This window comes from Dermacentor variabilis, chromosome 11, assembly GCF_050947875.1.
Source record: "Dermacentor variabilis isolate Ectoservices chromosome 11, ASM5094787v1, whole genome shotgun sequence".
Classification (NCBI taxonomy): Eukaryota; Metazoa; Arthropoda; class Arachnida; order Ixodida; family Ixodidae; genus Dermacentor; species Dermacentor variabilis.
In genome coordinates this window covers 124984736-124998804 of record NC_134578.1, presented here as the reverse complement: position 1 = coordinate 124998804, position 14069 = coordinate 124984736, and the positions used below count along the sequence as shown (strand labels likewise).

The window sequence follows — 14069 nt, the reverse complement described above, 5'->3', positions numbered from 1 at the left end:
TAGCGCCTCAACAGGATTTTTAGGCTTTAACATAGGAACGAGTAGCAATGCTGAAATTCGCAGTTTCGAGAAATGGTTTTTATTTTGTAATATTTTGCTCCTTCGTCGCTTATTCAAAAGTGTAGGCCTTTTTGTTACTTTGTACACGTACTACGTGCACAGTCTAAATATTTGATTTTGTATTGAAGTCAGCTTTGACCAGCGAATAAAAAGAGACGAAAACAGGGACAGGAAGAAACGCAGACGAGCGCTGTCAGTGTTTTCTTCGTGTTCCTTGTCTTTCGACTCGCTTTCTACGCGCTGGTGAAAGTTTGCACCAAGATCATGAACGAACTGACTCTCACCAGAGTCCCTGCCGCGAGTTAGTTACTTGTTGATCCAATGGTGAATACTTGTTAATCCAATGTCAATTAGAAGATGTTAAGCTTTGGCTCATTTTTTTCTTTGTCCACATTATATATGTGTTTCCTTGTCTGTACCTTTTTAATTTCTTTTTCTTGAATATCATTCATAGATGTCATAATTTTTATATACGCCGGTTTTCTGTAAATCTGTATACAACACTTATTTTGACGTGTCTGCGCACAGTTACTGCCTTTAATTGTAAACCCCCGTCAATTTGCATGGGGCGCCGGAGCTCTTCAAGCTGCAGAATTTTCTCCTGTAGAGTTACGCTCATTGTGGCGGAACGTAAGGATTCCTTCATTGATTGATTGAGTTTTACGGCAACTGAACAACACCTACAATGGATGCTGCTTCAATATCGCACAGAGAGCGTCAGAATAAAGCTCTTGCACAATATTTCTTACCCGGCACGTGGCCAGCATTTTTTTTCGGGGTGGGGGGGGGGCAACCCAAGCTAAATTTTCTATGCAAATGAGGCGGAGTACCTTAGTAGTCCAAATATGAATGATGCCCACCGTTCGCCATAAAAACGCGTAAACCAGCAAAAGAGTAATGAAATAAGGTGTACCTCACAGGTACGACAGTGCAATGCGCGTGTCCTTTACTTGGCAAACAAGGAACCCCATCAAATGGACTTGTGCAGGAATGAAGCGCCGGTAAAACACTGCCAAGAACAAGTAAACAAGGGAAAGTGTAAAATAAAAATTTCTAGGAGCGTTTTTTTATTAGTTATGGAAGAATCATAGAGAAATATATATTTGCCGAACAGTCACACTTCGATCCCTAGTTTGCTGCTCTACCAAGTGCAAAACCGACTCGAATTGTTATTAGGGAAGTTGCGTAACGATGCGCGCCCGCCAGTCCCGTACAACCACGTAGAGCGCAGGACGCCGCGGTTCTAGACGTATTGCCCCATCGCGGAAGGTTAAAAAAACACGCACACAAGCACAGGGGAGAAGTGGCTACGTTAGGCGGCTCAACTGACAGCTGCAAAAGCGTCATTGAAGACATACACAATTATTCTCCACTTCCGGCAGCGTTTTCTCTACACCCTTTTACAGAGAAGCTGTTTATTCGGACCCTGTGTCGTCGTTGCCGGACTTCGCTAAAACGGGGCCACGTGACTTAGCGGGACAGGTAAAGAAGAGCTCAACAGGCGGAAAGGTGTAAGAGTGACCGCTTTTCCCCTGTGAGAATGCTGTATTACACGCGAATCCTCTGGGCAACCAGCGCTGAAATTTCGCGCACCCACTGCAGCGCCGCTACACACAGCCCCGTGAGCGGTGGACACAGTTCACAGTACACACTTAGCAAGATTACACCCTTTGGGTCGTATCTTGGCACACAACAATACACTCTAAAAAAGTTCACACCCTTTGGGGTGTATATTTGCTACACCACGATAATCTTCATGTGTCTTGCCCGCATTTCCTTTCTTCAAGACGCTGTGCTTGTTACTTTCCTGTCGAGAATGCTCTGAATGCTCTGAACGGCATGCGCGTTATTAACGCGCATGCCGTTGGTGACTTGGAAGTACCGGGCTCGCAGCGTTAAAGAAAGAGAATGCGGGCAAGACAGATGGTGATTATCGTTATGTGTAAAATACACCCGAAATGGTGCAACTGTTTTTGGAGTGTAATCGCCATGTGTCATGTCCGCATTTTCTTTCTTTAGCGCTGCGAGCCCGGTACTTCCAAGTCACCAACGGCATGCGCGTTATCAGCAGTACAGTGCGTTCTCGACAGGAAAGTGGCGAGCGCCGAGTTTCTAAGAAAGGAAACGCAAGCAAAGCAGGTGACGACTATCGTTGCGTTGCAAATATACACCCCAAAAGGTGTACATTTGTTTAAGAGTGTAGCACACGCTACGATTTTGCATCAGGCCAAATTCTCATTTTGTAGCGCGTGCGTCCAGCAACTGATCTGTTTCGGCACGGACGTTCTGGAATGCAACAGCGCATGCACTACGCGCAACCCGCATGGCCATAGACAGAACCTGGCCGGGCACATCGGGCTCAGCAAACATTGATAAAGGCGCCGGTATGTTGTCGCTAAATACGTCTTACCATCATCGTGGCCTCCCTTCCGGACGGTGTCAGCACATTCTCATAACACAATCAAACTGCCTTAGCGCCTCTTCGACAGAGCCAGTTCACCCCACGGTCGTCACACGCTGCATTTGCGCCGATCGAGCCAGATCGACATCGAATTTATCGACGATTGATTCCACGCTGCCGAGAAACAAGCACATGTTATGCTGACGGTTCGCGGCCAACGAACAGTGCACAGTGATTGAAACGCGATACTAGGAGCGCGGCACTTCGTCCTGGCGCAAGAAGTGCGGGCAGCCACGTCAATCGTCGAACCAATCCAACCAGCCATCAGAACTATTGCAGTGCCCGCATCTCCAGTGGTGGGCCCTGCGCCTAATACACGAAGGTTTGGATTAGTGGTTCCACACATTCTATCTCAGCTACAACTATGGGGAGACCACGAGTAGTGCGCACTCCTGAGGAGGAAGCTGCCTACCGCAAAATGGAAAATGAGGTGAAAGAATGGGGAAACAAAAGATTTACAATATAGACTGCTTGCGAAGTTTGACTTGCATGGTGTAACACTCGGTGTAAGTAACACAGACTTGCTGTTCGACCACCTTCACGGACTGGAAGGGGCGGTGAATTTTTAAATCAAAAGAAGTTCTTCCATAAATATTTTCACAAACAACGGTTAAATTTGTTAATTTTCGTTTTTCCTTCTTGTTTTGTTCTCGTGCCTGTTTCTTACTATAAGACCACAGTGAACCTGGAAAGTACATTAGACCGCGATATTACCTGTCGAGAAGGGACCATATCTTAAAGTTCGCAAGGTTCCTTTTAGACATGAAGTAATTATTTACTAGTTTTTCTTTCCACCATTCAAGGCAAACTCTTTCGCACATGACGTTGTTTTTATTAGATAAATTCATGCCTTTTTGTATATTTTAAATAGATAACAGACATTTACAAATGAACATGATGTGATAACGTGATAACGCGACTTAAGCAAGTGGTACATAAATAATATAATAATAAAGCTACAAATACTAATCAGAATTATAGGCACATTGAGCGTTGTTAAATAGTTATTGTCCTACGAAAACCTAAGAACACCATAATTAACGCCAGGTAATCACTCATGTGCACAATTTATGCATGTAGCGTAGTTATAATATGCTGGCTGCCTAGGCACAGACGAATCAAAGCTAATGTGCCTGCTGATGAAATAGCAACATCTATAGCAACCAAAGCGTGCAGTTCTTCCATAGGTGTCTCCTCCATTAATATGGCTTGATTACGACGGCTGCTACTCTCTCATTTTATCTGTGTTATTCATCAATTTTCTCCGCCTCGTGACCTTTGGGTTCAATTATCCTGACATTGCAGTAGTGCTTATTTGAAAGAAGCACAACTTGTGCTTTTGAAATACAAGTCATGTTACCATGGAGCTTTTACCATATCATTCATCTTGATAGCAGCCTTCACCACAGTCAATGCCATATCTGTACTACAGATACGGGGAGATCATTTTATGTGTTGTATATTTAATTAAAGTCGCCTGTTGCATGTTACATAGTTCGTCCTTGAGCTGGGTTGTTCGCATAGGTGGACATTATTTGCAAGAAAAACTGAAACGCACATTCAACTGACAAAAAGGAACTTATTACCTTCATAATTAATTACTTGACGGCATATGTTGCGAATTGTAGGCGGTGAGTATGTCAGGCGTATCCACTTGTCATGGGTTTTGTGAATGACACCCGGTTGGAGGTATCAGCCATCCAGTTTGCCGTAATAATTCATTGTTCGTCCATTTCCTTTTCACATCGTAAGTCGTAAAAGCGTTTCGGATGGCAATAACAGCCGTTTCGGATGGCAATGGTAACCGCATCCGCCGCTGTCCGGTGTGCGTAGCGCCTATCGCCGCGTGTCAGAAAAAAAAAAGAAGAAAACCCAGTTCCCGCCGGCATTCACGCCGTGGGAATCAGCTTCTCTGCCACTAAAGCAAGCCAGCGCTTCTAAGCATGCAGCGGGGACATGTCCTACAATGACGTCCTAGTACGCGAAGAGACATGCGATCTGACGTGCGCGCCGCCTAGCATCGATACGTGCAAGTGTTGCATTGCAGCTGCATATTATTGCACCAGATAGAACGCCATGTAGCAGATCCACAGGTAGCGGTACAAGGCAGGTAAAGACGCTTTTAGGAAGAAAAGAAGGTTATAGAGATGTGTAAATCTTAATGTAATAAAAATATGTATGACATACCTGATTATTGAAACAGGCTAGGTGACTGTTTTTCATCGTCCCATTTCAAAGAAGGCATGTCATTAAATCATCACTTTCATCGTATCGTGTCATTTTACATACACGCCGCGTAGCGTCGAAGGGTGAAAACTTTGCATTGCAGTTCCGTTATATTCCTTCAGGTGTACCGACATGTAGCGGTTGGATATAGCAGTTGCATGCTGCATTTAACTCTATCTGGTACACTCAAGCAGGCTATTGTGACTGTTTTGAACCATCGTGTTTCGCAGGGGATGCCAATAAACCCGTCATTATCATCAACAGCAACGCACCGTGCCACAGTTCAAGGAATGTCACATGTGCGCCACGTAGTTTGGATACCTGTGTCTACTCTTGGCCACACGTTATGGCACCTCCTCGCAAGCGACGTACCTTAAGAAGCGATTCGTAGAGCTACGCGCCGGGTCGCAACCAAGAAACATCGGGCTCAGCTAGCGCATCTGCCGAGAGCAGGACGAGCGGCAGCAGCGGACAGTTCGGATTGTTCTCGTGAAGACAACGCGGTGACTTCGCCGCGAAGAACCCCGCAGTGCGTGCTGCCTAAAATGGAGCTGCATGTGGAGCCGCTCCTCCAGCTTACGCTGTGACTGTGCTGCGCGTGGCGCGCAGATCTGTGACTTTTTTAAAGGAAAGCTCTGTTTTATGCATCGAGGAACAAAAGTAACTGGGACGCCGCGTATTTCGTGCCACATTTTAGAAGATACTTCTTCGGAAGAGGTGTAACGCTAGAAATTCATTTCATGTTGATGCGTCTTAGAAACTCGCCAGCTGCAATTCGTAAACTGCAACTGTGTGCCGTAAAGGAATTTATTAATAAAGTAATTAGTCAATTTTTCTTTACTGGCTGAATGTCTGTTTCGATTTCTCATGCAAGTAATGTCCGCCTCTTGAAATAATCCAGCTCAACGACAAAAATGATGTTATCTGCCACAGGCAATCCTTCAAAATTCTATAAAACTTAAAAATCCTCACCCTGTTTATTTTAGACCGCTTACAGTTATAGTTTTTCAGGCCATATTGAAGTCACGTTACATGTACCATTAGCCCTTCATTTCTTCGTTGATGACGCGGGAAGAGTTTCTCGGTGCTCTTTGACCATACGTGGCCCATGCGACGCCAGTTACCCCATCACCATCACGAGTCCGAGCTGTAAACTTGTTGATCACAGAAATCGCACAGAACGCGAGCAGCAGCAGTGGTGCAGCGACATCCGTGGGACAATGTCCTCCTCGTGTGTTATAAAAAGTGAACGGCCTGACGCCAGTAGTGACATTCGTCTCGTCTGGCAAAGCGCACCTGCCCGCAAATCTGCCCGAATGCGACGGCACTTGCGACCGCATTGAGCTGAAGCGCAGAACGGAGCCAGGATGTCGCTCAGTGCAGCCTGCAGGGCAACAAGGCAGAGAATATCGCCTTGTTTTCAAGTCTCTAAACTGCGTTTCAGCGTCACTTCACTCAGCTGTGCCGATCGGTTGACATTCGCCAAACCCTTCAGCGATGTTCCGAAGATTCCAGCTCTGCCCGTTGTGGGAAGTTCGTGGATTTATTTCCCTATTCTGGGTGAGCAAAATCACTCGTGTGTTCTAGTGAACTTATTGTCGCTCGTATTGTATGCGTCATGAACGAAAATTTATAAGGCATTTAAAAGTGACAATATTGATTTTATTGAATTAATCTGCACAGCCATTGTCTTTTATTCTTAACAATTTTTTTAAAGATCCTGCATTGTATGCAGCTCAATTATGCTTCTTCAGTGCAGTTCAAATTAAAAAGTACACATTATTTGTATGAGAAATCAATATGCTTATTCTTCTAATTAGGAAAATGCCTCTAATTACTTCTGAGATCACTAACTTGAGTTACCTCTTGAAGTTTACAAACTGTAGACAGCGAGTTTGCAAGCCATATCCACTGGAAACGAATGTTGAGTACTCCAGTTTCGACATACGCGTTTGCTGAGTGCAGATGAAACCCATTCCTGTTAGAATTATTTATTAGGTTGCTCGCATAAAAAGCATTTCGTTAACAAAGCAAATGGGAAAACATGGTATTGTTGCCGCATATTTAGCAGCACTTTTTTCATAGCTGGTGTTGTAGTTTTGGAATTCGTTCCAAGTGGATGTGCTGGCAGTGTAACTGCTTTCGATTCGTAAATTGCGATATGTGCGGGAATGTAATGAAGCAGGCAAAACAATGCCTCTGTTGTGACTGTTGTTGGAACATCTGTATACTTTATTGGTTTACGACGTCGCTTCACTGCGTTATCACTGCCATAGTACACCACTAAAGTAAAACGTTAAAGAGGCGCCGCAACAAATCATCACACAGTTTCTTAACATAAATTACCTTTGAGAGCCGGAAAATATAACAATCACTATAGACATCACAATGCAGGTACAATATAAGAAATATAGGCAGTGTAATGCTTTAGAGGAAACCAATATTTCATCTAATTTTCTGGTGATGGGGAAGGAACAAAGTTCTTGGCAACGGTAAGTTCTTGGTATTCTTGCCAGCGCAAAGCAGCACGAACTTCTCGCCTAGGAGCGTTGGGCGAAACCATCGGGCGGCCGCACGCGGCTATGCGCCGTTACATACGCGAATCTCAGTCATGTGGTTGACTGTTCTTAACGTCTGTGATTCATTTGTTCCATTCCTGGGCATCTGGTTTAGCAGAAATGGGTTAGTGCGCACGCGCTCTCGCTATGTGCCCTAACGCGTGTGCTGTCACGCGGAATGGAGAACAAAAAGTGGCACGTGACACGCACGCCAAATATTTCAAATAGCTCGCTCGCTTTGCAGCCAGGAACGTATGCGTGCGACCGTAGCCTAATCAAAGGAGTCGTAAATGAAACTTCAGGTTCCGCATTGCGATCCAACATCCAGTAGATTTGTGCCATATGCCGCATGTCGTTTACAGAAATTCAATCCCCTAACACAAACAGCTCCTATATTTTTTTTAGTGCAACGACTGCATCGTATCGCGTTGCTCATCACGCAAGCACATGCAAATACACGAGTGCGATGCTTTTAGCGTAATAGTAAGCATGCAGTTTCACAAATGAAGGGTAAAAGTTCAGTAGTATAAGCGTGCTTGAATATAGCAGAGAAGCGCTCAAGTTATGCCCGGATGTGAGGACCTTCAATTCAATAAGACTAGCTTCGCAACAATCGACAACAAAGCAAAAACAAAAGGCATCACAAACACGCCATTATCATATTCGCCTTTATAAACGCTCAACTGCAGCTCCACGGAAGGCCTTGCAGGTGCTTTGATTTCAAACGAAACGGTACACATGACCAGACTTATTTTTACGCAGTTAGTCAAATAACAGTACGTAAGAAACAACCATTCAATATATCGTACTTGTAGATCCGCAAGTATATTTTCAATTAATAAACGTCTCTCACGAAGAACAACAGCAATAAAACTAAGCAAAGAAGCGGCAGTGACGACTAACGTTGAACCAATTATATCGTCGTGAAGTCACTCTGTGGCGAAAGCACTGACCAACAGAAAAGTAAGCAAGACGATCTTTTAATACCATGTCAGTAACTTCGTCTTCTTCGTTTTGTTTCCTTTAAATGCCTATATGTGTCTTTCGCGGCACCAGCCTTATCGCACTGGAGTCTGCGTAATGTGATATTGCACCACCCTAAATATCTCGATAGATAGGCATATTGAGCTCCTCGGGGCTAACATTCAATGGCGGATGCCAAAAAAGACGCCCACCCTCCCTCTCTTTTCGAATCGTGCCGGCACTCGAGTGATGGCAGAAAAGCATGCAAAGTGTGCCCCCCTCCCGTTTTCGTCCACCTTGAGGCAACGAAGGAAACGTCCCTGGTTGCACTAAGTTTATCAGGTCAATATTGGACTTTGAGCTACGACAAAGTATGCACCAGACTTTTCTACAGCGAAGCTGTTCTGGGCTAGTTCCCCAGGGTGGCGTCCGTGTGAAGACACAAAACTCCCCATACGTTGGCCGTTCCCAAAGACAGTGCAGTTCCAGGCCGACACGCGGCGGAGGCGAAGCGGGCATTAAGTACTGCCCATACGTGGTCAATCCCGAAGACAGTGCGGTGGAGCAGGCGTAAGCACGCCACATACGTGGGCCGATCCCGAAGGTGGTGTAATTCCGGGCAGACCAGCGGCGGAGGTAAAGCAGGCGTAAAGCATTCCCCATACGTGGGCCGATCCCGAAGATAATGAAACGCCGGGCCCTTGCAGTTCGCCATTGAGGGTGCCACATACGCAACTTGGCTGGTCATCCTTCTTCACAGAGTGGAAGGACGCCGAGAATTTTGTTTCCTTGTGAAGCGCATTCTAAATTAAAGATTTTACTGCTATTCATGCACTCCTCGAAAAGAGAGAGAGAGAGAAAGAGAGATTATGTATTCACGTAAAATTTCTCACAAATTTATAAAGCTGGAACTCTACAAAAATGACTTGTTCTATTCCACGGAGTGTCCGTTAAACATATTTTTACCATATCTTAAACCAGAAGACGCCATTCCTGCTACTAACCGAGTACATTTGCCATGATTTGCATCTGAATTCATTGTTTTGCGCACGCATCTCTAGTTTGTCTCTCTTAACTGCACTCAGCTTTCATTTGAAACCAGTCTGGGCTAGTATTTGCGTCGTCGTCGCTGCGGTGTCCACTAGCTGAGTCCATGGTTGCGTTAGTTGAAAGCTATAAACTTTTTCATATTATCGCAACGTCAAAAAAGCGGTTGTCGAGCAGGAGGCGTTTGCAGGCGTTGGCGTAGTTCAAACCGAAAGGAAGGACCTTAAATTCCTAAATACCGTCGGAGGTCACGAAGGCAGATCGAAGGCACGATCTCTCTCATCGACCTCGATCTGCCAATACCCGCTTCGTACGTCCATTGATGAAAAATAACGAGCATGCCGCAGCCTGTCCAGCGAATCGTCGATGCGTGGCAGCGGGTAGACGTCTTTCTTCGTCACCTGGTTTAATTTGCGGAAATCGATGCACAATCGCAAACTGCCGTCTTTCTTTTTGACTAATACCACGGGTGATGCCCAGGGATTTTTCGAAGGCTGTACCGCACCATCCTGAGCATCTTCTTCATTTGTTTTTTTTTTGTAAATCTCTGCACGTTCCTTTGGAGCTACACGGTAGGGGTTTTGTCAAATAGGCCGCGTAGTATCATTCGTGATGATGCCGTACTTGTCCAGCGGTGTTTCATTGATCTTCGACGTAGTCGAAAAGGAACCTTCGAACTGGTGTATCAGCACTAATAGGCGCTGCCGCTCCGAAGGCGACAGGGTGGAGCTGGCGTCGACTGACAAAGGCGGTGAGGGCTGCACGGTCGTTTCTTGTAGAGCGAAACAATCTGTTACTTGGCTGATGTCGCCGCAATACACAATTGCTGTACCCTTCTGGGTGTGACGGCCTTCGTTGCTGAAGTTCGTGAGAAGGACTTCCTCATGCCCATGAGTCATGTCGAGTACGCCTCATCTAGCAATTGGAAACGGCTTGCGTGTGCAATCGGCGTCACCATGGCGTCATCAGTTTCATAATGCGCTCGGCCAGCTCTTCCCACACAATCTAGAAGTCTGCGACAGTGTCAACAAGTGCGGTGACGTAATGTTCATCGACCAGAATGCTAAGCACAGTGTGAGACCAGGCTATCTGGTTCTCCATGCTGAAGTGACTAGAGCAAGAGTGGACACGGGATACTAAAAAGGCGACCAGGACAAGCGCTAACCGAAGACTGCTAGGACGTCTACGGGCAGCTGCTCGCTGCGAATACAGCGAGCAGCTGTTTGCCGTGCCAGCGTTTTGGGGTACTACATTCGCAACATGGGGCTGGTGAGGAGAAGGCTTGCTGCAACTCTTCGCGCACGACTTCGGCAAAAGAGCCGACTAGCGACTCTGCAGGAGGAATGCCGAGGGCTCGAAGCTCTTCATGCAGGATGTCCCGAATCATGTGCCATAAAGAATTGCGGTCAATAATCTGAGCTGCGGACCTGATTAGCGTGTTGTTGGGCTGGCGGTCAAAGTGGCGGCAACGTTGCTGAAGCGCCCGCTCGATGACAGTCGCTTCCCTGATGAATTTGTCGGTCGTTGTTGGCGGGTTTCGCACAAGACCGGCAAAGAGTGGTTCTACAATTCCCCACATGAGATGACGCACTTTCTTTGCCTCGGTCATATCGGTGTCAGCTCGGCAAAATAGCCGAGCCATATCTTCCGCATACATGGCGACGGTTTCGTTGGGTTTCTGTACCGAACGAAAATTGCCCCACGTTTGGAAGCTCGCCTCCCTGTTCGTTTACCATGTACTAGCGCTCTTTTCCATCGCGAAGTAAGCATGGGCAAGTTTTTGTTGGCCGTTGCAGCGATTTGCCATAGCGACGCGTTCGTACTGCTCAAAACAGTCCTCGACATCTTCAAAACCATCGCGGTGGAATATTTAGGGGACGCCAGGGTGTTCCAAGAGTCACCTGTGGAAGGCTTGCCGCCGTTTGTGAAGGAGGGAGAAGCGCCGATGATGTAGCCGTGCTGGTGACAGCCGCAACGGGAGGTAAGTCCGGGCTCAGACCGAGCAAGCGCCGACTGAAACGGTGCACTGGAGTCGTTACGAGAGGTGGAGCTTCGAAAGTGGGTTTAAAGCTTCGACTAGGGGTTGCCTGCATGGAGTTGTAGGGTGCAGCGCCTCCCTCAGTGTCGCAACTTCAAAAATGGGGTCGTAGAGCAGAACGCATTTGCAGGCGTTGGCGTAGTTCGTTAAAGCTACTTGCTCAATATAACATAGAAGTGGATTTTCCTAAGCTTACAAAAAATCATTATTCCAACCATTTTAAGGTGCGACACCACATGAACGTGTGCCAAGATCACCGTGTCTTCCGACATGAAGGATACCATGGTTTCCGTACGGCAGTCGGAAATGGTTTACGCGTGGCAGCACGCGCCGCTTACGCGTATTAGGGGACGCGGTGTCATAGGCTCTAATGTAATACAAGGATCGTGCTTCCGCCAACTAATCGCGTCGAAGCATTTTTCGACATTAAAATGAGGGATAGTGAAAGCGTCGTTGCTTGGTTTTTAGCATATGTGAGTGCAGAAGACCCGGTTCATTTCTTTCCTGGTACGAAGCAGCAGGAGCGAGTGAAGGACAATAGAAGCGTTGATGTGTCGGCACTCTCGCAGCTTTCGGTGAGAGTCATGATGTTGTGTTAGACTGTGGCACCGCAGTGTTGAGCGCGTCAACAATTTTATCCTATCCCGCGACCATGACAGCCAGACATCATGTTTCTGTTTTTTTTTCAGAAGCCGTAGCGCGTTTGGAAATCATGTGATTCAAAACGATGCAATTGTTCAAATAAAGGATATGACGCATCCCTGAAAAAGTCGGGCCTCTTACTACAATTACGAAGGCCGACAGTCTAATAAACCAAGCAATAAACAGATATCTGTTCCGGTACGTCTTTTAGAGTCTAGCTGACGACACCGCAACAGATAGAGAAAGCCGAAGACAAAAGCCACCGGCCATGAACACAGAGCGCCAAGAGGCTGGTGATCAGCCCTGCGCGAAACCATAATCGGGCGTGGCTTCGCCGAACGCTCCCCTGTGGCACCTTGCTGGAGAATACCATTTGTTGGCCGATCTTCGGCCGTCTGTGCAAATAGCACTTGTCGTATGCCTAATTTTCTACTTCACGCTATGTGCCTACAAAAAAAGTGGTTACCAAGAGTGGTTATCAAGGACCATGGCCGCTACACAAAGCAGTGAGACCGTGCCGTGCAGTGAAGAAATGTTGGGCGAAGTGTCTTTATTGGCCGTTTATCTTACGAAGTTCTAACCTGCGTACCTTCAGGTCTGGCTGACTCAGGCCAAGAGCCATTTCGTTGTCGCTCAGATTTTGTCGCATACACAAAAGATTGGCCATGTTCTGTATGCTTCGCCACTCGCGATAGCCACCCAGGTTCACGACCTCATCTTGGCGACATATTTTTGTTGCAGCGCCAAAGAAGGCCACATACACAAGGGCGTGTATCTCGTCTACGCCTTCGTTTTTCATGCTGCAACAAAATTGCATCACCATACCAACTTTCGGTCCTATCGTTCACCTTCGCGTCTACAGCAACGAACCCGTACGAGAATCTGGCGTTAGAGATCTTCCGTGGCCCTGGAACATCAGAGCAGCATCGGCTACACCAACTATCTATGTCGAGAAGCTCGGCAACCGCAAACTATAAGAACTGCAGCGTCGACTACAACTGCTTGTGATAAACGAAGACACGCCTTTCGATTTGTGCATTCTTAGCAAACAGCTCTGCACCCGGCGCCTGTCATCGTTCATCAGAACGCTTTCCGCTTCTGCCAGAACCTTTCCCACTTTGAGCGTCGCTTTGCACGCTCAAAGTGGGGACGCTTTGCACGCTCGTCGCCCGTCGCATATCAGCGTCGCTTTGAACGCTCATATGCACGCTATTTTCTCCTCTTAACCTACAGTATATCAGTCGCATCAGAAATTCATTTGCCCGTACGTTAGGGAAAATTAAGCCTCGATAAACAACAAATTAGTTGCAATGTGCACACATTTGGATCAGGCATTGTAAATCGCTCGATGGAAGAAAAGTGGTTGTTTTTCCGAGATCAAATTAACAATCTCGTTGCACAATTAATTGCGACAATCCCACTCCGCGTAAATCACAATAGACCATGGCGTACGAGTGCACTTAAAGAACTGGATAACTAATAAAGTAATGTCTATTCCATACCAAGGCCCAGCCTTTAATGAAAACAGACCGTTGGCTGCCCGAGAGAACGGCTGCTATAGTCTGACTTCTTCCTTCTCCACTTCTGCCCTTCTGTCTCCACACTCTGCAACACTGCGTTCGCTCGAATGAAGCGAAGCAAGCACAGCGATGTCATGCCTGACGGAGAACCCTTTTTGACAGGCGGGATATGCGCACGGAAAATTAGTTTTTTTCGGCGCCTCTCTAAGCCGCTCTTATAAGTTTTACAACTCACACGCAAGTGTTTGTGCCCTGATTGTGCCCGTGATCAAGAAAGGTCCTTCATATTTTCCATCATGAAACTGTAAAAGCGCACACAGAAGAGAACGAAGCGAGTAGACAGGATGAGGCATTTACTCACAACAGAAACATTTTATTGCAAGCAAACAAATACACGCACACAAAAACGGCGTAGGAGAGCTGCGCATGCGTGTCAAGGATCACGAGTTAAATCATTCAAAGGCAGCGGTAAAAGTTAAAAAAAAGTCTAACTACATCGCAAAAAAATTCACGTTTCTTGATAGCTAGGGTTCCTTTAACTGTCTCCTTACACT

General features: G+C 46.5%; 1 protein-coding gene across 1 annotated transcript in view; it reads left to right on the top strand.

The window, feature by feature from the left end:
- The first annotated feature begins 6035 nt into the window (after positions 1 to 6035).
- Positions 6036 to 14069, top strand: part of LOC142564195 (putative cytochrome P450 301a1, mitochondrial) — a 208962-nt gene continuing 200928 nt past the window's right edge. The window contains exon 1 of the mRNA XM_075675099.1: positions 6036 to 6307. Coding sequence (XP_075531214.1) covers positions 6115 to 6307 — 193 coding nt within the window. The 5' untranslated portion in view covers positions 6036 to 6114. The remainder of the gene's footprint in view (positions 6308 to 14069) is intronic.